General features: G+C 41.2%; 2 protein-coding genes and 1 long non-coding RNA gene across 13 annotated transcripts in view; 1 reads left to right on the forward strand and 2 right to left on the reverse strand.

Moving 5' to 3' along the window:
* Positions 1-451: 451 nt before the first annotated feature.
* LOC107271392 (sine oculis-binding protein homolog) lies at positions 452-21,128 on the reverse strand. 4 transcript variants are annotated; one of them, XM_015747350.2, is made up of 5 exons: positions 19,682-19,815; positions 19,338-19,499; positions 7,505-7,853; positions 3,112-3,311; positions 452-2,996 (listed from the first exon to the last, which is right to left on the reverse strand). In XM_015747350.2, exons 2-5 carry the CDS (start codon positions 19,347-19,349, stop codon positions 1,653-1,655), a joined length of 1,905 nt encoding a protein of 634 aa, XP_015602836.1. In that variant the 5' UTR covers positions 19,350-19,499; positions 19,682-19,815; the 3' UTR covers positions 452-1,652. The 4 variants fall into 4 exon arrangements, with proteins under 4 accessions (XP_015602836.1, XP_024944345.1, XP_015602834.1 ...); XM_025088577.1 differs by lacking the exon at positions 19,338-19,499 and having other exon boundaries at positions 3,133-3,311; positions 19,682-21,128; XM_015747348.2 differs by lacking the exon at positions 19,338-19,499 and having other exon boundaries at positions 19,682-21,128.
* Positions 5,659-7,645, forward strand: LOC112494890. The gene is made up of 4 exons (XR_003060840.1): positions 5,659-6,070; positions 6,144-6,457; positions 6,989-7,132; positions 7,508-7,645. It is a non-coding gene; the product is annotated as an uncharacterized LOC112494890 (long non-coding RNA).
* A 188-nt stretch (positions 21,129-21,316) lies between the features above and the next one.
* The window catches only part of LOC107271361, a 13,653-nt gene continuing 8,459 nt past the window's right edge, over positions 21,317-26,510 (reverse strand). Inside the window, exons 2-7 of one of the 8 annotated variants that reach the window (XR_003060837.1) lie at positions 25,501-25,930; positions 25,214-25,364; positions 24,565-24,876; positions 24,437-24,460; positions 23,223-23,340; positions 22,991-23,123 (exon numbers count right to left, since the gene is read on the reverse strand). Coding sequence is in view for 3 of the 8 variants with exons in the window: in XM_015747275.2 (XP_015602761.1) it covers positions 22,795-23,123; positions 24,437-24,515 (408 nt within the window). In the remaining 5 variants the exon portion in view is untranslated. The other 7 variants (XR_003060833.1, XR_003060834.1, XR_003060835.1 and 4 more) reach the window with 7 other exon arrangements.

The raw sequence follows: 26,510 nt of genomic DNA on the forward strand, positions 1-26,510 counted from the left end.
TCTAGATTCTGCGCCCTTGTCATGTTAGGATCCCAAAGTTATGTACCTAATAGGTCAAGAGATGTCCAATAACCAACCTAGCAGCTCCCACTACAATTTTCTATCTACTTGCCACGCCTCCTTGCATTGGCGCAGCAAAAGAGCCCGATTACAATAATGTTACACCGTTATCAATTCACATATTGGAAATCGCAGATCAGCCGAAACATACGTGGCTCTCCCTATGCATTAATTAATCCAGTGATCAATGCGTATAGCTTCCAAGTCGAATCATTCTACAGGAAGTAATCTACCAATAGAAAATAAAGGCAACAAAATAAGACTTATCATTTTTCCAAGAAACCACCTACCATATAGGTACCAGGTAGGGTAAACGTATGTGGGGAACTGTCATACTTCTTAGAAACACACTAAGGGCTCCCTACTAAAAATATTTTTTGTATTCACCAAATTCCTTAATCAAGATTTATTTTTATATCAGGAAACCCCTTGAATTCCTAGAACTTTTTCATTTTCAATGTTATTACTTATTTCTATTAGTTCTTTGAGGTTTCAGATCGTTTCTTTTTTTCTTATTACTATAATCTAGAAATTAAGCGACCCACGATGGCCTCAACAATACTTGCTACGAGGGTGAATTTTATTCTTATTTCTTTTTTTTCCACACGTCAGTAACCTAATGTACATTTTTCGTAGAATCAGTTACCGTCATGATACGGAGTCATCGTTCCTAGAAATTTCAAAGGGCTCACCTGCCCTTGGTTATTTACCTCCCCAACAAACGTGCAGTGTAGTGACGAATTAAATTAGAGATTTAAAACCAGTATCGAATTATTCAAGAATTACAAATAGATATTGCGTGGTGTGCGATAGTGACTTTGGTAAAAATTTGCAAAATTTTTTCCACTGCCGGATATCGAGTTGACATTTTATTATTCAACGTGCATTTAATGCAAGATAAAGTGCAGTCTTCCATTCCTGTGACATTTATTCCCATCGTTTGACGAATTATTATTACTATATGAAAATTATACGTGTTAACGAAATTACACACAGTGCAATCATAGAGGTACGTCGCTCGGTATTGATAGTGATAACTATACTGACAAGTGTGTATATGAAAAAGAATTTTTCTTTAGCCGCATCTTTGTTGCACCATTAAAAATTATAACAAATAAAAATAATGCCTGTAGTACGTATAACTTTTTTGGTTTCCCATACGTGACAGCGCAATTATCAACGGTACCGATGCGAGCAATAACAATAATACATTCAGTATATTATAACTTGTAGATATTAATGCGTATAATTAATCATTGTAACATGTTGCATACTGCGTAGCAGATTCGTCCTTTTAAAAACTACTCTCGTATAAACGTAAACGGTGAATAAGAATCTAGAAAAATTGTTTGCCATTTTTTGTAAGACTTGTTATTAACTACGACACTGCGGAGATCTTGGTGAGATTTAAAGAAGGAAAAGGAAAGAAGACAAAAAATGAGAGAAAGAATAATACTGAAGGTAGTGAAGAGTGAGAGGAAGAAAAAATATAATAAAAAGAATTGAAAAAAGAGGCCCGTGAATCGTGCCCAGATATAAAAGACAAAAATTACATAGCACCATAACTATAAAGACACCTATTAAGGCGGTTTTCACACCGGTACAAATTTACTACCCCTTTTCAATTCCATTTCTTTATCCTCGCCACCCTCCTGGATCCTTCTTCTCTTCCTGAATGGTCGTGAGTTCCTCCCTTGATGAACATCCTGTTCAGGTTTAATAATTCCCTGATGATGAGTACTCGTGGACGAGGAAGGTAGACTATTCACTGTCGCAGGATGATCCTGAAGGTTCCTGGAGGCTGGACTCGAATTAGCCTTTTGAGACAAATCCTCAGGAACAGGACTCTCGGACCTCATAGTCGCCTTGCGCGTAGCTTCTCCATTCTCGTTAGGAATCTTTCCAAAAAGTGGAATCGGAATAGGGATAGGTATGGGTATAGGTATAGGAATAGGATAAGGTACCAGAACGGTGACCGGCGGTAGCAACGAAGGCTGTGGTGGGTTTAAAGGTGGCTGAAGTGGTGCAGGTGATCTGAGGATTAAAGGCGGCCTTCCTGGAAACATACCAGGATGCGTTGGATACCTGAATCCAGGATGAGTTTGATGAGGTAAGAATCCACGTGGCGAACTTGGCATACGTTGTGGTAAGCCACCCGGTGCTTCCCAGGGTGGCGAACGTTGCACCCTGCGTGGCCTGGCGTGTCTCAGAGTCCTGCGACTCCTGGGTGGCTCTCGCATTAATAGTTCCTTAACATCCTTAATATGAATACCACCCTCGCGTCCTGAATTCTCAGGAGGATCCCTGCAGGACTCGTGTGAGCTCGCAGAGTCCTGCCCAAGTATATCAGCCATGCTGTAATCCTTAGGCCTTGGGATGGTCTGGTGCATGGATCCCGATACATCCGGTTGTTCAGCAGCGTCCTTGGAGTTCCTCTCAGGTTCCTTATCCTTGACGGAATCCTTGACCGATTTGTTTAGTTCCTTCAGATCCTTCAGGGACTCTCTCATGGCTTCCTGTATCTCGCCATCAAGAGTATCGTCCTGCTCCTTGTTCCTGGCCAAGGTCCTGGAACGAGTTCTGGCGTAGATCGAACTCCTAGAACTGGACAACCTTCCACCGGGACAAGCATCAGGCTCGTCCTTAGTGCTCGAGTCCTCGCGTTCGAACCTCTCGTCGTCCTCGGGCAACGAAGACGGCCGGGTAAACGGCTCGTCGTCGACAACGAGCATCTCCTCCGACGGGCTCGGAGGCGGTGAACGACAGTCTCGCAGCCATAAATCCGGTGTTATTAATCCGGCGGAGCCTCCGTTTGTCGAGGGTATACCCGCCAACCCGTGCAACTCCAGGTGGGCCTGTGTCTCCCGACAGAAAATGTTCATCTTGTATTGATTCAGGCATTTGTCACTGCAAAACTGTAACTGACTCTCGCCGTCCTAAAATAACCACACAATATTTTCATACGGGTATCTCACTTTGCCCCAACAACAAAACATTACATTCCGTCGTTGTTGTTGTTCTGAGCAGGCATACAAAAAAATTAATACATGCCTGAAAATCGACGTAGCTAACCGAGTGTCGCACGTGTCTGCACCAGTCGCAGGTCCGAGCCCTTTTAAATGCCGCACGCCGACCAGCGGCGAAACACGCTTCGCTGCAGAACTGACTGGAAGTATTAGCGCCACCGGAAATCCCACCAGGTTCCCAAGTTCCGCCAGTTCGTCCGCACCAGGAGCACATGGACGGTCCATCTGATGAAAAAAAAGATAACAAATAAATAAAACCTACATACGTAGGTATATCACATCCAGAGTATCAACGAACAGTTGCTGGGCTAACTTCAAAACTTGATAAATAAATTAATAAAATAATTGACAAGATTAAAATTAAAATATAATTCACAAATTTCGTAAGCCGACTGAGTCTCAATTTTTTTCGATCCCATAAAAAGATGTATTTTTAACATTCCTCAGGTATATCAGTAATCGACGTTTCGAATACTTTGTAAATTCTCGACTGGATCTGCCATCCACTCAACAGTGCAAACTAGCAGCTGCAATTTAAATGACGAAAATTAAATGCTGTCATTTTTTAAAAATTTTTTTCCTATCTCTCACAAGAATCACGTACTTCCTTGTACCATTCCTAAGCACGAGTTACCATTTTTAGGTTACACCCAACCTGAAGTAAGGCTGCGTTTAATAAGACGAATGGGGACCTCCATTGCTCTGAAAGTCAGTATAGTGCTACATAATGGTACATTAACCTAATTGTCTAAAGTCGAGAGCCTCTGATTGGCCGAACTGCGTGCCGGGACGAGTTCCTGGAACCCTATCAGGACTCGATCGGCTTCCTGATACCGTTAATAAGTCCGCACCCCTGCGAGCTCTATAGGTTAAATCGAACAAAAGCATCATCGCGCTCGTACCTGATAACAGCCAATACGAATTGGTCTAGTTTAAAAGCCGAACCAATAGAATCGCGTCATTTACGCATAGTCACTCCAACACCCCCACCCAAGTCAACCCTTTCACGAGTACCCAGAATAAAAAAAAATATACACAACCCCATCCAAGAAGGCTTTTTACTTATTTGACAGCCACATTAAAGAGGGCTCTGAATAGGTCGATTTCCCGTAAAACAGTATAAGGACTCCTTTTATCAAGAAAAGAAAAAAAACCTTTAACATTTCGTCCCAAACTCCATTCATATAAAACGGGTATTCCCCTCGATTGTTCCCACGATATCAACGGGTACTAATTCAAATGTCCAATTATCCGGTCAAAATTTGTACCTCGACAAATTCATCGATCGGAACAACCATACGATGGACGGGTGCTCCATTTCAGGGATGCCAATCGGTAACACTGACCAGTGGAAGCTGAGCAAGGAGGTGACACGGTACACCAGCGGTCGATGGTGGACCTAATACTAGTATCGTATGCACATATTACATATCTCGTATCACGTACGAGTCGGGTGAGTCTTGCCGAGCCACATGGGCGCTCTACCTGCACCCTGCCAATAAAGCAAAGTCCGATAGTCAAAGGGAAGATAGTACAGAGACAGGAGAAGAGTCTATTACAGAGAGACCAACATGTATAACATATATGTATATCTTGCGAATCCACACACTAACCTAACCTACGTACCCGTTTACGCATGGTTAGTAAGGTTCGCGAGTACCCAGTGTTAGGTGTCCCGGATCATGTTCTGGACTGGTCGCTCGTATGACACCACTATTGCGTCTCGGAGTGCCGAGTTCTCGTTCGAGCGAGACATCGAACCATTTGGCTGGATTCGATACGGCTTTGCTACAGGTACGAGATCCACTGTATACGCGGGTTGGCGGATGTGTGTAGAATAGGAATAAAGATATGAGGGAGTGAGAGCGATGGAAGAGGAACCAGTGATAAGCGATGCGGCACGACTTCCTGAGACACGACGAGGATGGAGGAACAAGTAGAAATATGTAGGAGCAGTAGTGTAAGAGATGAAAAAAATAATGGGTTTTGGAAAATTATTCGTTAGGAATTTTTGAAAAATTGTATGTCGAGTCCGCTGATGGATCATTTGGGCATCTATTCTGGTATTATTATTCTTATTATGACTTGACGTATTCACAAATGCTTAGTGCTGGATATAAGAAGCCTAAGTACGGTCGGATAGTTTAGGGTAATTTATGAAAAAAAAAATTCATTTGAAATCGTATGTATAGCACAGTAAATTCGTCGAAGTTAAACTGATCGGGATTTGAAGGATCGATACGTCTGTCCTTGTTATCTCTCACGCTCACAGCAGGTATAGAAAAGTCAAAAGATTCAAAAAGTCTCTTCTTTGACAGTAGTTTCAATAACGTCCGCTGACGAATGTCGTGAACAGACACGACAGATGAAAGAATCAGCTGATTCTCAGAACTGTCAAGATACTGTCAAACAATTCGAAGTCGACTCATACGACGGAGAAAAACTTTATCACTTTTTGTAAAAAAAAATCCATATCGGGTTTTAACGAATTTTCGATCGCGGCACTATTGTCGCTCTACTCTAGTTACGATTGGCTGTCGGTATCGTCAATCGACCGTCAATTTTTAAATCAGGCAACTGCTCCAGAGAAACGATTGATTCGAAATTTGTTTAATTTTCAATAAACATTGCAGTAAATTGATTGCTCGCGCCATAAATTATAATTTTCCAAAATATCTACGCAGTGCGCGATAACTGCATCAGTACAGAGCGCCTCCGAGTTTCGCCGCGTGGTGCGCGCGTGTTGCTCTAGTCAAATATAAATTTCCGACTCGCGCGTATCTCTACGTACAACATGGACGCGCGATCTTGACCAGGTTAGTCGCGCCGCGTAGCACGGGATATCGTGTGCCCCTTGAACCCAATATACAAGAGCGAAGCGCCTTGGTCCTCCTCGAGGAAGCGGAAGGTCCCGGAGTCCAGTTCCATGAAGTTTGCCAGGAGGCAGTCGGATGGTGAAAGAGGTTGGATCGGAAATAGGAGGGGTAAGCGAGGATAGAACGACAGCGTCTCCGATGTCGCGCCAGTAAATAATTACAGCTGCGTCCTCGTTTGCAGCCACGGCTGTATCTCTGCGCGTCGTTGCATCGCTGCATCACCTTTTGCTCATCCGAACCATACCGTCACGGGAGCTTCTAGGGTTTCAAGCACTGCTCGCTCGTCGGTACGGAACGGAACAGAATTAGAGAGCTTCGGCTTCTCTTCCTTGTCCTCTTGAAATCCTTCTGCTCCGTGTTTCGTGTCCCACGCGGTACAGTGTGACACGTGCACGTGCAAAGGGGATGCACTGTTCAGCGTAGCGCCAAGGCCCACCGCGAACCGATGCGCCACGATAGACTTTCAAAGACGAGCAAAATATACACGAAGCTTCGGTACGTCCACGTTTCGCGTGCATCGAGAATCTCTAGGTTCGGCAAAGTCGACCGAGCCTGAACGCAGAGATGCATTTGTAAAATGATTTTCTAATGCGAATCGAAATTGTTTACGAGAATTACGTACTTGCGCTTGTCAACGAATCACTGTATATACGTTGTAGAATTAAACACTGAAAAAAATTCCTATGATTCTTTTTTTTCGAATGACCAATCTGTACACTCGATTCGACGTAACTTCTGTACCAGATACGTGAAAGCGCGTGAAATGCACGACTGGATATTGTTATTATCTGTTTGCGTGGTGAAAAAGGTTGACAGGGAGGGGTCACGGGGAAGACGAGGATAAGGACAGAAAGAGGGCAAAGGGAAACTGTGATCGGGTTACGTCGGCGCTATTTCTGTGGCGCAGTGTAAACGCGGCTTGAAGGCGGGGCTACTAAAATACTCTTTCGCGGTAGAGACGAGCCTTGGGGTCGCGTGGCATTTTTCCTTTTTCCTTTTCTTTAATCGCCTTATCTCTTCCTCTAGCGGGAGAAGCGTCTCAAGAATTGGACAGCACTTTTGTGACGTCAGCGACGTGCACGATCAAACTTCATCAAGGTCGCGTCCGACGGTCCGAGTGTCCTTGGTCTTCGAACGAGTGAAGGGAGAAAAGAAAGAGGACGATGCCAAGTACGTCTAACTGTTATAATTGAACGCTTTCCAGGTTTTCGCGGAATCTCTAGGAAGCAAGGTCCAACTCAGGAACTGGAACCAGACACCCAGGTACCAGAGCTTTAGCAGTGACGAGACCACCGCCCCCACCAGTATCGCCGCATCATCTTCAATCACCGACGTAAACCACCTTCAACCGTCTTAGGCCCCAACCTACCCGGTACCAAAGCAACCTCATGAAGTCGTGATTATCGGCTACCCGATAACTTCGATAACACCCGAGTGATAAACTTCGTTACCTGCCCGTGGTCCCACTCGCCTTAGAGAGTTCACAGCAACCCAGTATTAAGGTCTGATAAGAAATTTCTGTATTGATTGCTGATAACGTACCAGGAGTATCCGGTGCCGTGTCGCTGCTCTCGGGTGCCCTGGGACTCGCTGGTCCGGTCCTCAGCGAAAGCGGCGAGGTAGTCGGGGGTCTGCTGTTGGTATCCCTGGAAGATACCACGGACGAGACATTGATGGGTGGTGATCTAGATGACGATGCTGCGCCAGGAGGTGACCTCGACGAGAGCGGACGATTGGCCAGGGTGCGCGCCAGTACCTGAGGTAGGTGATGGGACCTTGAGGTCGCCGGTGGCGCGAAGTGGTCGAGATTCAAGCCTCTGGTGCAGCCGCTGTCGACCTTCTCATACCCGTACCAACCCAAGAGTTCACTCATGGCCGTTGCTGCGTATTCCTGTGATCAAAACATTCTTATCACCCTATATATATAATTAAATTATTCAACGCTTACAAAGTACGTGGGGCTGCCAGTCTTTTTACTTTATCAAAACCAACAGACCTTACTATGGTAACGTGTTCATGTTATCCTGCGCGAAGGTCAAGATAGGCTGTGGATCCAGAGGTTAAGGGTGCCACTTAGCGAAACACCCTACCCATAACCTTTTTCATACGTCCATTCGAGCTCTCTACCATGCGCCACCCGTGATTAGCCTAAATTACCGAGCTCGCGCAACCCGACCAAATGAAATACTGCCGCAAAGAGGAGAAAACTTTGGGTCTGGTTGGTTGGTTGCCTGACTGGCTCACTGTGGCAGGACGCGAGCGGCTTCTTGCCTTTGGCTATGGGATACGATACCAGACGCGGTACAAATACGCGAGCACTAGCGAGACTTCGAAATTACTGTGCTGCCACTACAAGAGAATCCTTCTTGGAAAGTTCTCCAGTTATGTGTACCGGGGCAAGAGAGAATTTTAAAGCGTATATAAAAAAAGAAAAACTACGCCCGATCAAAGTGTACACGTGTAAAAATACACATATCCTCAAGAATTCACGGACAGTGCTGACGTCAGATTTTTATGTAAAAACAAATAACTATCAATCGGGTCAATCGATGCTACCAATTTTTGTCTCTACTTATCATCAGATCCAAATGGCAATGGTGTACCAAATTGTATCCAGGTACTGTCTTATTTATATATTACGTACGGCTACGTACGTATGTTCACCATGTCACGCGTATATGGTTATTGTACGTATGTCCCGTACCTAGGCTCGCGCATATGTACACACCTATGTATCTGATGGCTTACGTACATATAACATAGGTATCGGGGATATCGCGTGGCGAGCGGATCAATCCATTAGTCGGTCGGACTCGGTTACACTGTGCACCACGAGCATCCATACCCCCTCGACCATCTTATAGCCATATAATAATAAAAACAGCAAGGTGGACAACATCATCAACAGTTTTCGCTGGTTTTCTCTTTTTTTTTTTTTAATAAATCGAATAAAATTGACAATAAAAAAATGTAATTTTTTCTACAGATACTTTAGTGATTAGCGATCCGAAGATGTTACTGTTGCATTTTAATGGTACTTAAAATTTATGATATAGCATAACATGGACATACGCGATATACTGCACTTCGTGTGTGACGTGTATAAATTTTAAGTATACTTTAATATAGATTACGTCACGATCATTGATTGACCGAACGTCAAAAATTTCGTTTCGAATTCGATTCGAATTTCCCGCCCGACTCCACAGGGTATCGGGTAACGCGTTAAAGTCCAATACTCGTTCGCCGTATCCGCAGTGTCAGTGCATACGTATTTATTTAACAGGTACACGAGATTATAGAGCCATTGAAATCCCGAGATTCATATCCGATAACTGATCATCACCGGTGCTGTGCGTGATAATAAAAAATATTTATAATGACCAGTGAAACGCATTACAGCTGCCACATTGAACAGTTACGAATCCGCGTAGTACGCGGGACGCGTCACTGTCAGCGGTATAACAGTAGCTACCGTAGTGTTGATCGGAGCCTATTGTTACCGGCAGGAGATGGCGCCACCGTAGGAACTAATAGAAATCAAATGAACGCGCCAACCTCAGCTGACCACAATAGCTGTCAATAACACCGTACAAAACCTACCCTACGCATGACAATGAACGTTAATAAATAGTTATTGAGGGAATATCGTTAAAACGAAAAATTAATTAACCGCAAGACGTCCGCCTGTAAAATTATAAACATGTCTCGTCCACAGACCCGATGCGTACACGTATATATACATATTTCTCTAGGAAAACTTGCAGGGGGGTAGCATCCTCATTCCCCCTCGTCAGCCAGATCGCACGACGGGGTGGAATTACCACGGTGTGACGTTACAACCTACCCCAGCTCATCCAACCTAGTACCAACCTCATACCAACGAAAACACGATCCAGCCTCGACTGGTGTTTCCAACCGCCAACTTCTAATACTACAGTACGGAACGGTGTATATTTTCCATAGATCCCATATATCGGTCCCTGTGCATCGCCGTATACCCAATAGCATTAAAAGTATATATGAACTGTATAACATCGTTCGCTAGCCCAGATATGTCTCTCTTGAACGGCGTTCTCGTTCGCTTTAGTAAAATTCTATTAAGACCATTAACGATAGAGTCGCCCTTTTATGTGTACCTCCCCTCTCCTCCCGTCCTTCGATCCCACCCCGATAACGATGGATAATTGACAATGTCTGCTTTCGCAAATATTTATTTGTCCCAGGGCAATTCGGCGTTCTCTCGTTCTTCGTAAACATGAAACCAGCAACTGGCTCGTACACGAGGCTACGTCAAAAGTCGGATCGTACGTACGAGGAACGTTAACGCCAAACGAAGAATCCGGGTAGGTAAAAAATGGTATTTGGTCCCAAAAAAAAAGTCAATTAGATATAATAATTTTTAATTTAACGCACGGTGGGTCAACAAAAAAAGTGCAATTAGTCAAATCATTGTTCTTCGCTATTAACCATGAAAAATCAACGTCGCGTCTCGAATTCCGTATCAAAGTGAATTTTCACGTTTTTTTTTTCCGCAAGAGGGATTCCGTTTCCGTTTTGAATGTAGAGCTCCGCAAACGATCGTGCATTAAGGTTACAGGTAAAACATTGGTGGCCGCGAATGCAAAGGGCGGGTACCGTCTTACACGCACGTCGCGCATAATCGTGCAGTCTTCCCTTTGCACGGTGCATACTGGCGAGAGTGCGCGCGCAACCCCGTACCATTCAGACTGCTCGAAGGAGCCTCCGAGACCCGTGACGAATGGGCTGCGATTATTTGCAAACTGTAACTTCGCTAGATCGCGTAACAAAATATTGGCACGCTAACTGCACGTTAAAACCTTATAGCGTAGGTGCGCATTTATATACGACGAGGTAGATATGTATAAACACGGCTTGCGTTACCAGGCCGTATTGGGTTACCGCGTCTGAACACATACATATATATATATATGTATATATATTACATGCGTGCGGAATCATGCGCAAGTAAATAAACACACGCATACATGTAAGTCCCCGCTCACTTAGTAAATATATATATATATGTATATACCATATACTGCAATATACAAATAATACAATCGATGGACCAATGTCTGGCGAGTAAGAAAAAAATAGTTTACTCAAAAAAATATTTTTATATAATAAATTAATTCGAAAAAATTATTCACAGAATTATTTATTGTGTGTATAGTAAAGTATATTTAAAAAATATATATGGAAGTAGATAAAAGATATGAAAAAATTAATATGTAAATATTAATTGACCTGTCATCAATAGACTCGATCGAGCCTCGTCGTGTTATATTTGAAAACTGAGTTTTTCCGTTTCAAGTTCGTAACTACAGCTAGTCGCGTAACAACTGCATAAGATCAAACTAGACTCCGACTGGTGATTCCCATGAGTGTCAGGTTTGTATCGTTGCTGCTGAAGATGTTAGGGACTTCTGAATAAGGTGTAGAGATAATATAATCGTGACAGTCGACACCCTTGGACTGCGCGACACTGCGCTCGCGATAAGACGACACCTTTTGTAACATTCTGTAGGAGCAACAACACGTAGTATACATAAGGTAAAACAGAGTTACCCAGCGAGGAGTCTAGAGCGAGAACCAAGCGAGTGTAGCGTTAATAAGCCGTTTTGAACTTTCGCGGCGATAACTTCGAGGACGCAGCGAGAACGACCGTTAGAGGTTTGAAATATTTAAAACTCGCGCCCAAGCACGGAGATGATCTCACTGTTTGCTATAATAATATAAGCGTCCTATGCTCGGCTTACGAGGTCTCTACTATTATATCCGGTATCGCGTGACACCCTCGTGGTACATTTGAGCCGACTATATGCGTATAACATTCCAGAGGATCGTGTAGTGGCGCTCGAGAAATACGTAGGAGGACGAAGTTTCACGAAGTTTGCCGAAATCAGCCGAGAGGTCTTACGGTACGAAAAAAAAAGCTATAGGGGAAAATGGAGACGTGCATCGGATACTTTGACAGTTTGTTTTTTTTTAATTGGAATTTTAAAAAAATTTGAAAACAAAAAAATCACATTGCATCGGTCCACGATATAATTCCTTCAATGCGCATGCGCGATATCATGACGTTTAAGACCCATAACTGTCCGACGGGATCACCGTGCGCGACTGAATCTGTGGAGTGGATGGCGTTTCTTATGCGCATTTGTGCATGTGCACCGGAAATACGATACTACGTCTATCGACTACGTCATTGGATATCCCATTCATTATTCCCAAGACACTTTTACCGACCGGACCCCAGAGTCGAGACTCGCGGTGACGACGTTCTTGAAGGGACATGCAGTACATTTTTTTTATTTTTTTTTGTTCTAAGCGCGATCCAACAAAATATACAATTTTCATTGGTTACTTGGTCGTCTTCCAAAGCCAAACTGCACTTTCACTTTACCGCGCAGTTTTGCGGGTACATCGGATATTTTTGTTGTCCATACGAAAATTTTCAAATAGAAATGACTGGACGTGCGCTTATACGTACGGGCACACATGTCGCGCGTTTCAACGTATATTGGAAATATGACGTGTGGCGACTTGACTTGTGTATATAGGCATTCTACACTCGCAGGAGTCGAATAGCACTGCCTCTAATGAGAATCCGACACCAGACGCTCCGAGATTCGCTAGTGAAGCTGCCAGTCGATTCGGAGTAGGAAATGTTATTGGAAAGAAAAAAGAAAAAAAAAATTCATACATTAATCACACAAAAATTTCGAAGTAAAATTATCTGGGAATTTTTTCAAAAATCGTTTGATGCAACGATTTTTTTACGAGAGGCTGCCTCAGGCCTGAACGGATGAATTTACAATTTTTTTTGTTTTCTTTTTCTTCTTGAAAAAATCAGTTTTGCGGGATACGCGCATGCGCGTACTTTATGAACCGTGGTGTGACGTCGGCAGTTAACACGGCGTGCACATACAACGCAAGGTGGCCCGAGTGTAAGGTTACTCCTCTTGTGGCACGAGAGGAACCTACTGCGCTCGGCTTCATTCGACTCAGTTCAGTGCAGTTCGGCAAGAGTCGAGTCAGAGCCTCGATTATATACATAGTTACGCTGATATACACGAAATATATATATATTCATACACAATATATATACACATCAGTTGGGCGCATGCAAAACCAAAACGGCTGACTCGTCTCAGGCAAGCTTTACTTGTACCCTGGATGGACGCGATGCCGTGTATTCGCGTCTCTCTCGCACCAATTGCACTCTCCCTGCGTCCGTCTCTGTCGCACTCGTTAAATGCTACGAAATCATTCGCAACGGGTTTAAATTACTGATTTACATCGGACAGTTGATACAAACAAATTTTACCAATGCCACAGTGGCCTACAGTCCGTACAAGTTGCCTACAATAATTTCTCTTTCTGTACAAGTGAACGGTAGAATTGAAAAAAAAAAAAATTATTTTACCAAAAAGCTGCTGAAATTTCGAGTCAAAGTTTTTGCAACCCCTCGAAAAAATAGTTTTGTACAAAAATATTGCACCGTACAAAAAAAAATGTGAACGAGACGTAAAACTTGACACGGTACATACGTCGTCTGACCCGCACTGGACACCTACTACTTATCTTTAGATATACAATATACGGCATGCAGAGTCAGTAGTAAATACGACGACACGATCAGACGTCCAAACCAGCAGATATCCGAAGGTTTGAATGTTGAAAAAAAATGTTCAACTTCGTAACGAGAAAAAGTTCTTTTTTTTTTTGTTTATTTTACGTGCCACATAGTCCCACGATTGAAACGGCGTACTAATAGGCAAAAGTAAAAGACGTATAGCGCCTGTTCCCCGTAATGACTGGGGTCTCGGCCGTCTGGGCCGCAGGTGCACTTTCCCAGAGCACGCACGCGTACATAATTGGACGCTTCGGATTTTGGTTACCACACCAAGTCTGCCAAACCCCAACCAGGAACCAGTACAATCAGCTATTATAAAGGGACGAGCACAGTCTACGACACCAGTAGCAACCGCCATTACGTATGATGAACATGGACTCGTTTGGTTCATTCCACATACGAGTATATATGTATATATACACAATACCATAGAGTACCGCGGTATCGCTAAACCAAGTTTTAGCACGGCTCTTATTTCGCCTGAACTTGCAATCGAACTCTGCATTGCGGCGAATCTCACTAGCCGTTTCGTGCTCGTGAAATTAACGTACAATTTTGATCCCGATAATAGGATTCACTTGAGAATTTCGTTATCGCAACTTGACGAGCAGCCATTCTCTACTGGCACGAGAATACCCTCGTTAGTAAGTATACGAGTGAACAATTTTATATGCCTAATATGATTTCCTTTTGAATATTAGTCATAGGATTTATTACGTGTTTAGAATGATTTTTCATTACAGGGCAGTCGGGTAATCTAACCTCTAAGTAAGACGGGAACTCGTTCACGGTGCTACCGGGTTACCTAGTAGTCGGATGGATCGTTTCGGTGGTATATAACGACGAGGGCGAAAAGCGTGGCGCGTTCTAAAAACGTATCTGTATTCAAGTGTGGGTTATATAGGTGGCAGAGAGTGCGTTAATAGTTTTGGGACGATTTAATCTCGCACTGGCAATACGCCATTCGAGCATGTCTTTTGACGTTGATGACGTCGGGAGGAGCATCAATGCGACAGGATAGCGACGATGTTTGGTGAACGATAAACTTTTATCAGTAAAAACAAATTTTTAAATTTAAACCTGCTTGACCATGCTTGTCAACATGCTTGACCTTAGAAAAGTCAATTTTTTCCAAATTTGCGTTAACAATGTATTGGGCTTGCTAGTAAAATTTATGTAGGGGGTTAATAGTGTCGAATTCGAAAATCCTTCGACATTATAGAAAGGTTATGGTGACTGTACACACAGACTATCTTTCAAATTTGCTTGTCACGGCTATAACGGGTGGCCGCTTTCGAAATGGTCTTTTAGGACCGTATTGCAGGACTATGGCGGATGGTACCAAGCTAAAATGTGAGGGACCGACCGCTGCGACTTGGTCAACTTTAACCGATTGTTTTATACGAGTATCATAATTCTTAATGTTTTTCTTCTCTGCTACTGCGGTATTATATTGTCACGTCAGGATGGTATCCCGCCAAGAGTAAGACCTATAAGACGACGGAAGAGCTGAGTGGACAGTTCGGTAGGGGTCGTGTACCACGAATTAAAGATTAGATCTAGGTGACTTATTTACGTTACAAGTCATAAAAAGGTGGCACCTCGAAAAATTATTTCAATCCTTGACCGGCTATAGTTCGATAAATCAAATCAAGCTCAAAAAGTAAACAAAGTGCAGAAAGTTTATTAGACTGTAATTGACAAATAAGTAAATAAAAAATTCAAACCTAAAATTATTAACTTTGTCTATCTTTAGTGAAATAGGTAAGACGAGTTCAGTGACAGGAACAGTGCGAAGTGCCCATATAGATACAGTAACGTCCAATTGAAGGGGAACACTTGAATTTTTGTGTATTTCTGGGAAACGATTTCGAAAAATCAGACATATCTTTTAGGAAATTTCCTTCCCGTTCGAATGGTTAAGGTTTTATCCCGATCGGATACAAAATGGCTGAACGGCAAGGGTCGGAGTCAAATAGTGGTTTTTCGGACTTTTTGAAAAGTGCGAGAACTAGTAGTTCCGGAAGGAAATTCATAATTCTAATTATGGCACGAGAAAGACCATTCTTCGGCAGTCAAAAAACACCTCTATTGAACCCCTGTAGCATCACTCTAGGGGGAGTTACACCCCCTTGAAGTGAAATCACTCAATTGGCCATAACTTCCGAACGTGTCGGCCAATCTGGTCCTGTTTCTGCGTTATATCATCTTTAACGATATTGCATATTTTCAAAAAATTATTATTCTCGGAGATTATCCCGTGACGGAGATCTCGAGATATTGCAAGCGCACCCGAACTTTTCCCGCCATTTTTCATTAGGAATGCGATGAAATAGAAGATTCATATTTATTCCAAGTTGTAATTGAGATCTCAACGATTAGAACGCCCTTTTAAGCATCCAAAAATGAGTTTGCTAAGGGGTTAAATTTTTCATTTGAATAAACGCCTAAATTTTGCGCGTGAAATCTCCCAATTACCGTTTCAATGAAGAATAAAAGAAATGTGAAAAATAAGGAAAACCTTCTTATAAAAATTTCACTTGGATGTTCAGTGCCAGCTTCAATGACTCTCCCGCAGAGCTATGAGAGGTACGGAAGAGGCCTCGGATTTCTTTTTCATGAATTTTTTATAGGAAGGTTTTTCTTATTTTTCACATTTCTTTTATTCTTCATTGAAACGGTAATTGAGAGGTTTAAGAGACAAAACAATAAGAAGAAATAGTAAAAAAATTAACGTGAAAAAAATCATTGAATTAAATAACCAATAAATAAATAAATGAACAAATGCAAAAACAATGCAAAATTAAACAATAGAAAAAAATTATTTTAATTAATAATTTTAAAAAACTTCTAGTATGCTCCATTGTCAGGGCGGCGGAACGTACGGTCCTGAGCGGTTGCCCCGCTACACGTCTCTCCGCACTAAGAGCGGCCCACTACCCCATCACGGGCGCCAAGCGATTGCCCCCCGAGTACCTCGAGCGAAACTCGCAAAATTCAGACGTTTTTTCAAATGAAAAATGTAACCCCTTAGCAAACTCATTTTTGGATGTTTAAAAGTGCGTTTTAATCATAATTTTGTGAGAACAATAATTTTTTGAGGATCTGCAGTATTGGTGAAAATGATATCACGCAGAAACAGGACCAGATTGACCGGCTCGTTCGGAAGTTATGGCCAATTAAGTGTTTTCACTTCAAGGGGGGTGTAACTCCCCCTAGAGTGATGCTACATGGGGTGGATGGAGGTGTTTTTTGACTGCCAGATGATGCTCTTTCTCGTGCCATAATGACAAATATGAATTTCCTTCCGGAACTACAAGTTCTCGCACTTTTCAAAAAGTCCCAAAGTCCACTATTTCACTCCAACCCCTGCCCTTCAGCCATTTTGTATCCGATCGGAATAAAACCTTAACCATTCGAACGGGAAGAAAATTTCTTAAGAAATATGTCTCGTTTTTTGAAATCGCTCATAGTTTCCCAGAAATCCACAAAAATTCAAGTGTTCCGCTTCAATTACACGTCACTGTATATAGAATGACAAGGAGCTATTATCGTGAAACCATCAACGAGTTAAGGACAATAAGAATATCGCAAAGAATTGTTAAAGAATTATTAATGGCACAATAAAAAAATAAAACATTAAAGTCCATGCTAACGAACTCTGTCCAACCGTTGGTCTCCTTCAGCATCGTGTAACGGAGACGTGAAGGAAGTAATAAATAGGGTATGAAGGATTGATTAAAAAGAAATAACAATAACAACAATAATAAAGTCGGAATACCTGAAAAATAATACGACGACCATCCATGGGAAATCCGATAGCAGAATTCGCAATAATTAATTGCGCCAAGGTATGGTCGAGCGAGGAATGAAATAATGTAAAGTCCAATTGGCCGTTCGATTCTCGCAGATGTCTGCGGGACGCACTGCTGTTATTATTATTCGCCAAAGAACCAATCGAACGCGAAATACGAAGATGCAAAATCGCAACAGAGGCAACGGCGGGCAGACTGTACTATTTTCGTAACTAGCTATTTATTACGAACGGGGGGGACACGTGCTCAAACGATTCCAACCAGGAACGCATACGAGTGTACAATACCGTGCCGCTGGCAATACCTATTTTTGAGTTCGTTTCCACCTACGCGTGCTGCTAGAGTCATTGATCACTCATTGATACGTTCCTGAGAGCGACGTGAAAAAGTGACGCAAAAGAGAAAACAAAAATGGGATGAAAATAATAAAAACATTTTTATAAAATTCCTTACGACTACCGCGTCATTTCTATTTGCAATTTTGAAAAACATTTTTCTACATTTCTTTTACCCACCAAGTATTTGTTTTTCCAAATAATTTAATCGCGTTAATTAGCCAAGTCCATTAATTGGACAGATACATTTGCCCGGTATTGTTGTTCCCCGTTTGACTATACGTAAACACAACGAACGTCAAGTACAAATCAGCTCCGCGCGCGATTGGCGCTGGGATACTTAACAGTAACACAAAAATGGAACACCCTGTAGATCGAAGGTACGTACGAGTGTCTGTAGGAGACTAGAGCTGAATTAATATTCGAGCTCGGTTAAACGAGTTTATCCGTAACGAGAGCAATTGTTTTCAAGATACTTCAATTTCACCGATTCCCTCGATTATACTTTTCCTCGACCTTCCGTTTTCTTCTAGCAAAAAAAGGGCAAGAAAAATAATAGGGAAAAATTCAACGAAAAATGCACCAACTGCGACATAACCTTACGAACGGGCAACACAAGCCGTCGTCCGGGAGTGTACATGGTTTAACGTTACAATTTCGCTGGAAGTGAATGACCGTAATAGGATGCGTTCAACCGAGTAGATATATGCGTTTAGCGCATACATTAAGTACAACTCTGAAAGGTCCTGTAGGCACGTATCAGTGTCGTACTGATATCAGTAAAGATACAGATGTTGGTCGCGAGAGGAATTAGTCGATGAAGATAATTAATTCGAGTTCATTAAAAAAAAAGGCAGATTAAAAACAAGAAGAGAAAAAATATATTTTTTTATTCATTGCTCGTCTCTGTCTCCCTCTCCGCAGCGCAATGAGAATGACGGAAGAGAGAAAAATAAGACTGTCGCATCGCCGAACGCCAAAGTTACGGCGTAGACTGCGAACTGTAAACATCCGTCTGACTAGTGGCAGGACGTAGCATTTTTTCAAGTATTACCCCTGCAGCTGATCGCGACGCCTGACCTCAACTCGCCGAGCAAACTGGGCACCTTTAGGTGAACGCACAAGGCAAAAGGTATAATGATGAGAGGCGAGCCGTCGGTGTCGTGTTGCGGCCTATTATGATTCCGAATAAATCAGGCGAAGGAGGGTAACACGAGAGGCTCTGCCTTCCTCTATAGGTGCACATATTTATATATAGACACGGTGTATACTGTCTCGTTCCCGTGGGCAGCATCTGAGCCATAACCCAAAGGAGGATCCACAGGGTGCCACGGGGAACCCCCGCGAACGTCATTATATATACCTAGTTTGGAATACTGTCTGCATTATGGATACGCCATTTTTGTAGGAGCTACACTGTCTGTGTATATATATGTATATATTTAATGGGATATATTTGAATAATGCAGAGTCTAATAATATAATGGCTTAATATCAAGAGAAATTCTTTAAGAGGGTATAAAACAATTAAAATTTTGGCCTCGCTCCCGCCGGATTTACACCTCTTGAGCCATGCTCGTATCCTTTCCATTCCTCTCGGGTGTGCCCTGTAATAGTTTCCGGTTCCCGGCGGGGCTCTCGGTTTAATTCGATTAGTCGCTTCTCGATTTGCCGTCACGCATATCTGAAGTCCTCGAGAATAAAGAGAGCGAGGGAGAGAATAGCTAAAATGGACAAAAAGAATCGCAACGTCAAGAAACGTGGAAAATAATGCTTTTCGAATGAATCGAATAAGTGACAGTTTTTAATTGTTAAGAATTTCCGAGAATCGTCATAAGTTTGTTCTTGGTGGATTTTCATTGTTTAGGTTTTTTTTTTTATAATTAAAAGCAGTTGGGTACTTTACCTTGATCTCATCATCGGGTGCTTCCTTCTTCACCTTTAATGGAAATCCACGACTTCCGACGGCTCCTTGATTCACAGTGGTAACGGATATGTCACCCGGAGGTGATGAACTCTCTGAGGTTACCTTGCCGATCTTCGCCAGTCTCCTGTGAGCGGGACCGGATGTTTTCGGGGTTGGTATCGGATGGGGCCTGCTGCCCATTACGCTCTGTTCAGCATGTCACACTCGCGTCTCCCTCCTCTTGACACACACTCTCCTGTCCAGATGCTCTCGATTGCACTCGCAAAAAACCTTGTTTATTTATTTTCACTTTCTTCGATCACTCTTAGAAATTTTAATATTATGGGGGGACGCTTTATTTTCTTTTATTTATTCTATTTCACCTTCTCTTCAAAGTCCCTCGGAATCAACTAAACCAAGTCCCTTAACGCGACACCACGTCTCACCCAGGAACTGACAGCATCCGGCAGATTCTTGTTATATCATCGTGACAGCACACGAGGAGCACGATAAAGCACAGCCACGCATTATTCCTTCTTCACTGTACACAGACACTCGCGAATTAAATGAATTACCTATTAAATTGTAAACAATCAGATTCTAAATACCAACTGATATATCACTCGATTGCATGCTTTCAGTACGTTCGTATCTCATGCCTGTTATATCACATATTCTTGTACCCAGCTACGATTATTATTTTAGACAAGAAATTTAATAAAAGAAAATAATACTTCGATTGTCTAGCGATCTGCTTGTCCCCCCGTCTTAAGTGTTTACTGTTGGATTACTTAGGTATTTGCCAATTTCAATTATTGCTATGTCTCGCGCAATTCCGACGTTAACTGCGAGACTCATGTAACTCTGAGTGCTAGTCATGAGTTGCTTTAAGCGCGAGGGTTTTGTCGAGCCGTGTTCCTTTCGTCGGCTGGCCGAAGTCGAGCGAAGACCCGCGTAAAAATAACCTGCACAACCGCGCGCGCCACTGGAACTTCGTGAGCGATCGACTCTCTTCGGCAGTGATTCCGATACTGCCGAACACTGCCGAGATACACAAGAATGAGCGACAGTGTCGCCGCCAAGGTGGAGAATACCGAACCTGCAAGCTAAAATAAGTGTCCCCTAGTCGATACGATACCAGTTGCAACTGGGATTTCACGATTATGCATATACATCAATGGAACATTATAAATATCTTGTTAAACAATAATTAGTGCTTTACTTCATATAAATATATAAATCTGCAAAACTCCCTGTTAGTTTTGACGTATGTGATTAATTAAATCTTCTGTCGATATGGAAGTTCGTTCCGTTTCGTTAGCTACATTTCTGTCGTTTCATCAATTCTCAGTGAGACGACGCTGTATGTACTCACCGTAATGTGCTGCCCTCATGTTTAAATGTTGGCTTTTGAAAATACATTTGACAATTCGTGAGAAACAAATTTCACGAATCGTAACGCTTATACTGATTTGGTTATTTATAAATTATTTTATCAATCGATAACTCAATACAACGTGAGATATCGGGATATTCGAGCAGTGCATTGAATTTGTATTTTTCTAATGTTTTCTAAAAGTTTTATTCCTTTTCAGAAATTCCAAATGTTCCCAAGGATATTTCCCAAGCATCGTGTTGTAACTTTGGAAATATTTTTTATTTCATAACCTGTACCTTGATAATTGCATATCGTTGAAAATTCGAAATTTTCATGTATATTCTAAATGTCACCTTTCAAGTTCCGCTACTACTATTATTATTAGTCACGTCGTTTCACTAATTGCCACCAAGTCCGGAGCTAATTACACTCACAGACTTGTCCAACCAAAGAAAAGTCGGTGTCGGGTCGCTCTTAGACAAACACTCGACTAACTCTACACACGACTGAAGAACTCTTTGGTTAGGTTGAATTTTTGGTATTACCATTTTTCAACGTCTCTTTCTGCGCGCATGCCTACAGATTACCGGCATAGATAAAACTTTATTAAAAACAGGTTACAATGGTCTAAAATTACTCCTAACGTACGAGTCCAATATTCCTATTAACTTTTGTATGTACAATAGTTAAACTGTTCAAGTTTTTGAAATATTTTAATATAAAGTAGAAATTTACTCCCATTAACTACTGGTATTAATTCGAACTGGTCTTCCACTTGAGGAATATCTAGGGGATCATTAATATCTCGCGACCTCGTTCTCAATGATTACTCCAATCCGACGTGGACGTGAGCTTTATTTTAATTCACATGAAAAAGTGCGAGCGATCGAATATCCAAAACAATATTATAAACGTATAAACGATGTCATAACGATTGACAATAAATTTCACGTATTTCTATAGGACTAAAAGTGAACGAGTATTAACTCTCGAAAACAATGAAAAATCAATCCATCGAAACGTCCATGTTCAAGAATACCAGTAAGAATCAATTAAAGATCTTAAAAGGAATTCTCCCGCCCTGCCAGATAGACGCGACCTTAATCTAAAGATACAATTGACGTGACCCAATACATTAAGGCGAGCGACAAATTACATGAAAATAAATTCGCTCGGAATGGCTGAACTGAGAAGACTACAGCACAGTCAGATTAATTTAAATTCCAGCAATGTCTCCGTAACCTGAATTCGACACTGTGAGTATCGTTAAGTTACAAATTACAAATTCTTGGACATTTCCGATAAAATAGTATACACGTTTTCTTAACCAGTTAGTTGTGTTTTACGAGTATACTCGCCATGGCACGAAATACTGCCACTTCTCCATGACGAGTAAACTCGTCAAACACAGCTGACTGGTTAAGAACTCTAGTTACTTTGCTATTTTCTCCAACCTTAATCCTAGTACAAATTTAAACGTCAAATCTGACAGCAGCTAAACAACAACAATTGACAATCTTTATCGAACAACTTACGCTATAGGTATAGTGTCCTAGCACCATTACACAATTACCAAAGTACTTCGCATACGAAATTAAATAACAATAACACAGTGGGACGATAAGTGAATTAAATTAATATAAAGCAAAGTAGTCGGCCCACCGCGAGGTAAGTATGGTTAAGCGTAAAAAGAAGAGATGTGTAAATTGCTTTGTGACTTCAATCGCTTGTAAATTCAGCTTCTTCTGTTTCTCTTCACCAAGTTCATTGCGAGCCCGCCCTTAGCCTTGGCGCTCGACTCGTACTTCTTCGATTGACGTTTCCATCCAGAATCCGGTGTTCGTGATTTTCCATTGCATTTGTATTTGGTGCATACACGTCTATTATTCTTGCATACACAAGAATTGCAGTCCAGACGTGTGATCTCACCTTCGCGACATTGGTCCAGGGCTCGACGCAGTCTCGAGGCACATAACGTCGATCGGCAGATTGCCACGTGGCCCTCGGTGCATGTGCAGCTCATACACTCTTCAGCCCATGCGTCGCCGACTATGCAAGGTTTATCTGCAAAAATAATTTAGACTTAGGGGATGTCAGCATTTTTTAGTGTTTTCTATACCGGCCGTGAGTGCGAGAGAGAGGGCCTTATTGGCGCTTACGTACGCGAGAGAAGGACCGATATACTGATTATTAGAATCCGGAGGTCAGGACCTTCTTTTCAGCATGACTCTTTTTATGGCTGTTAGAGGCCGAGATGTGCGCTTCGGGTGCTACGAAGAAACTACGGCGTTCCAAAGAAATACAGTATTGTGTTACATATTTATTTTTTTAAATAACAATTTATATTCCGAGCAATTGAAGTTTTTCGAAAATTAACTGAATTTTAAATCAATCAGTTTCTTTCACAAATCCGTCAGATAATTATTAAATAAATTGAATTTTTTGTAGTCACATCACTTTACTTGTAAACCAACTCTGACTTTCATGATATCTCGGATCATTCAATTTTAGTGTCGTAAAGGTGTATTGGTAATTTGAATGAAGATTATCATTCGGTTCAAGGCCATCGACGTGGCCAACTTTAATCAAATATTTCTTTTATCCGGTTATTATTGATAATTTTTCATAGACTATGATACAGTTCTTTTGATAGAATAATTTCATTGGTTAAATCCGGCTTTTTATATAGTCTTTAGTCTTGATAAATAGGAACGGCCGATCCTCAATTCCCGTGGGAATGATTTCTTTGTGTCGCAAAAGAAGATAGACGGCTTATGGCATACGAAGTGAAAAGAGAGAAGAGAGACTTTCGATTTTTCAAAACCGGTTCCAAGGTATACCGTAGTTACGTCACGTGCAAATAAAAGTCACGGTTGAACGAATTTTTCAATCCTGACCCTACTACTAATTACGTGCATCGATATTATCAAGCGAATGGCGCATGTCGTATTTTTCTGTAATTGAACTTGAAAATTAAAAAAAAAATTTATTTCGTTAGACCCCGATATTTTTATCTACGGCTATTTTCAATTGACGTGCCAAATATAAATGTCCCGTTTCATACTGTTTCCTTCTCTCCTTTCCAATTATCCTCTGCCTCTTTTTCTTCCATACGTCATCCGCAATACCCTTTTGCTACGGAAAAAGTAACTTACGGCGTTCCGAATGAGATTCCTGAGAATCACTCGCGCTTATTTTATTTTTACGCTTTCGATGACTTTGACATGCCAATTGACAGCTACTGTGTATCTATTACAAGAACGTAAACGTAATCGCGGAATGAATTAGATACGGTAATAGAGAGTTGAAAATTTTCAAAATAAATTAAAAAAATTGTATCTCGAAATTTCGCAAAAATTTCGCAAAATTTCACTTACCATGATTAGGCTCGATGGACAATCCTGTAACAAGGGAAACGCAAGTGAACACAATTATTAAAAAAAAATCGATTCTCATGACGGTTATAGTCAATTAATTAATGAAAAAAAAAAATCATTAATCGCACCGCGACACTTTTACACGTCATTGACGACCGTCCTCGCTGACAACGCTATAGCGACTGAGCTGATTATAATAACTAGTGCCTGACTCGGCTATACATATTTCCATCTCGTTTACACTCGTGCCATCTATGATGAAAGTGGAGCAACTGAGTTCGTCGCACTTATGGGACAAGTGTTTCTGCCATGTATAGTCCGGTTCGTGGTAACGATGCGATTAATGTTCTCCGTCTTTGTCGCACTTGCATATTCGCAAATGACATTTTCTCACTTCCACTTACAGGAAGTAGATCTGCCATCTAGATTCAACTTTGCTTCTGGAATGACCAATATGACCTGAGATATGAAAGCATGTCAAAGTGGAAATAAAATGATACTGAGTAATTTTATGATTTTATAGAACGCGAATGGTTAGTAATGTTAAATAAAGATATTGTTGTTATAAAATAAAAATTTTAGTAATTAATTTTTTAATTTTTCACAGAACTTCTCTCAAACATAATAACTCTATTAAAAATTCTTAGTTAATGTAACATTTTTTTTGAGAAAAATACATTTTTGTAATATACGATATACAGGGTATCCAACGAAATAGGAATACTATTATTATATTAAAATCAAATTGTCCGAATGGATTCAGAAAAAAAATCTTACCTGATATATCTATAGTAAAAAAAATAAAAGACCCATAGTAAAATTGCGAAGAAGTATAGCGGATATGAATCGTGAGTAAAATTCTGCTTTGTAGAAATCTTAGCAATTTCCTCTTTAATATCCTATCGCCCGCTTAGAAATACACCTTGATCTGTTGATCGGTGTAATAATAACAATATTAGACACAAGATAGAATACGATTATATACACGATTTGTGAAATAGCAAATATGATAAAATTTTACAATTTTTATTTCCCCATTCAAAATTACCGCCTTTTAGACTTACCGAGGATCAAATAAAACGGGCAAATCCTTCCTGCTGTAGAGTCAATAGGTTTTCATCTGCATTGTAAATGCTTTTGAATTTTTATTCCTTCAAAATCCTCAAGCTTTCTTCCTGCTGCTGGACCGATAATTAATAATCGAATCAATAATAATAATTAATAGATATAAATGGCTCTGACAATAGGCCAAATGGGTAAACGATAATATTCAACTATCCAAGCGTCGGGACGCCTCTGGATTTCCATTGTTTCCCATTGACAGAGCTAGTGTATACTGTTAAAAAAGCGTAGCGACGACACTGCCCTCTACATATATCGATCTGTCTGTACCCCTTTTCATCTTTCACTTAACGAACCGTCACTCGACAAGTCGCACTTCCTACGAGATGCGCCTCCTTCTATGTTGAACTTCGACCTCTCATTTAAATCTTCCTAAAATCAATATAAAAAACTATTAAATGCCACAGAGATATTAAAAATGCACGATCGAGTTTTGTTTTGACAAATGACGTAAATTTGAAATTAATACGGGGCGGTGGTTATCGCGCTTACGTCACCAGACCAACTATCAACCAATCCGTGCAGGCCGTTTTCACGGAATTACTTTTGGTTCGAATCAATTAAAATTTAATCTAAAAAAAAAAGATTCGTCCTCTCATCAATTCTCTATCTTTCCGTATGACCATCGACTATGCACATATATCTGAAATCCTCGTTGAATATTAGATTCATATTTTTGTACCAGTTGCAAATCGAGTTGGTATTTTTTTTCGAATTTTTTTTCTATTTTCATTGATTTTTCAATATTTACCCCAATCGTCACTTTGCGTGCGTAGAATGCCTAAAAATATACCTTGCGTGTTAGACTAATTAATTAATTGTGAAAATTCCAGGTAAACACACTAAAATATTGTATCCAAGTAAAATGATGAAAAAATGTATTTTTTTATTCTGACACTCGATATTATTATTATACCAGTGAAAACATTCCTTAGAAAATAGGGGGGGGGGG

The sequence above is a fragment of the Cephus cinctus genome, unplaced genomic scaffold (assembly GCF_000341935.2).
Source record: "Cephus cinctus unplaced genomic scaffold, Ccin1 Ccin1_scaffold0935, whole genome shotgun sequence".
Taxonomy (NCBI): Eukaryota; Metazoa; Arthropoda; class Insecta; order Hymenoptera; family Cephidae; genus Cephus; species Cephus cinctus.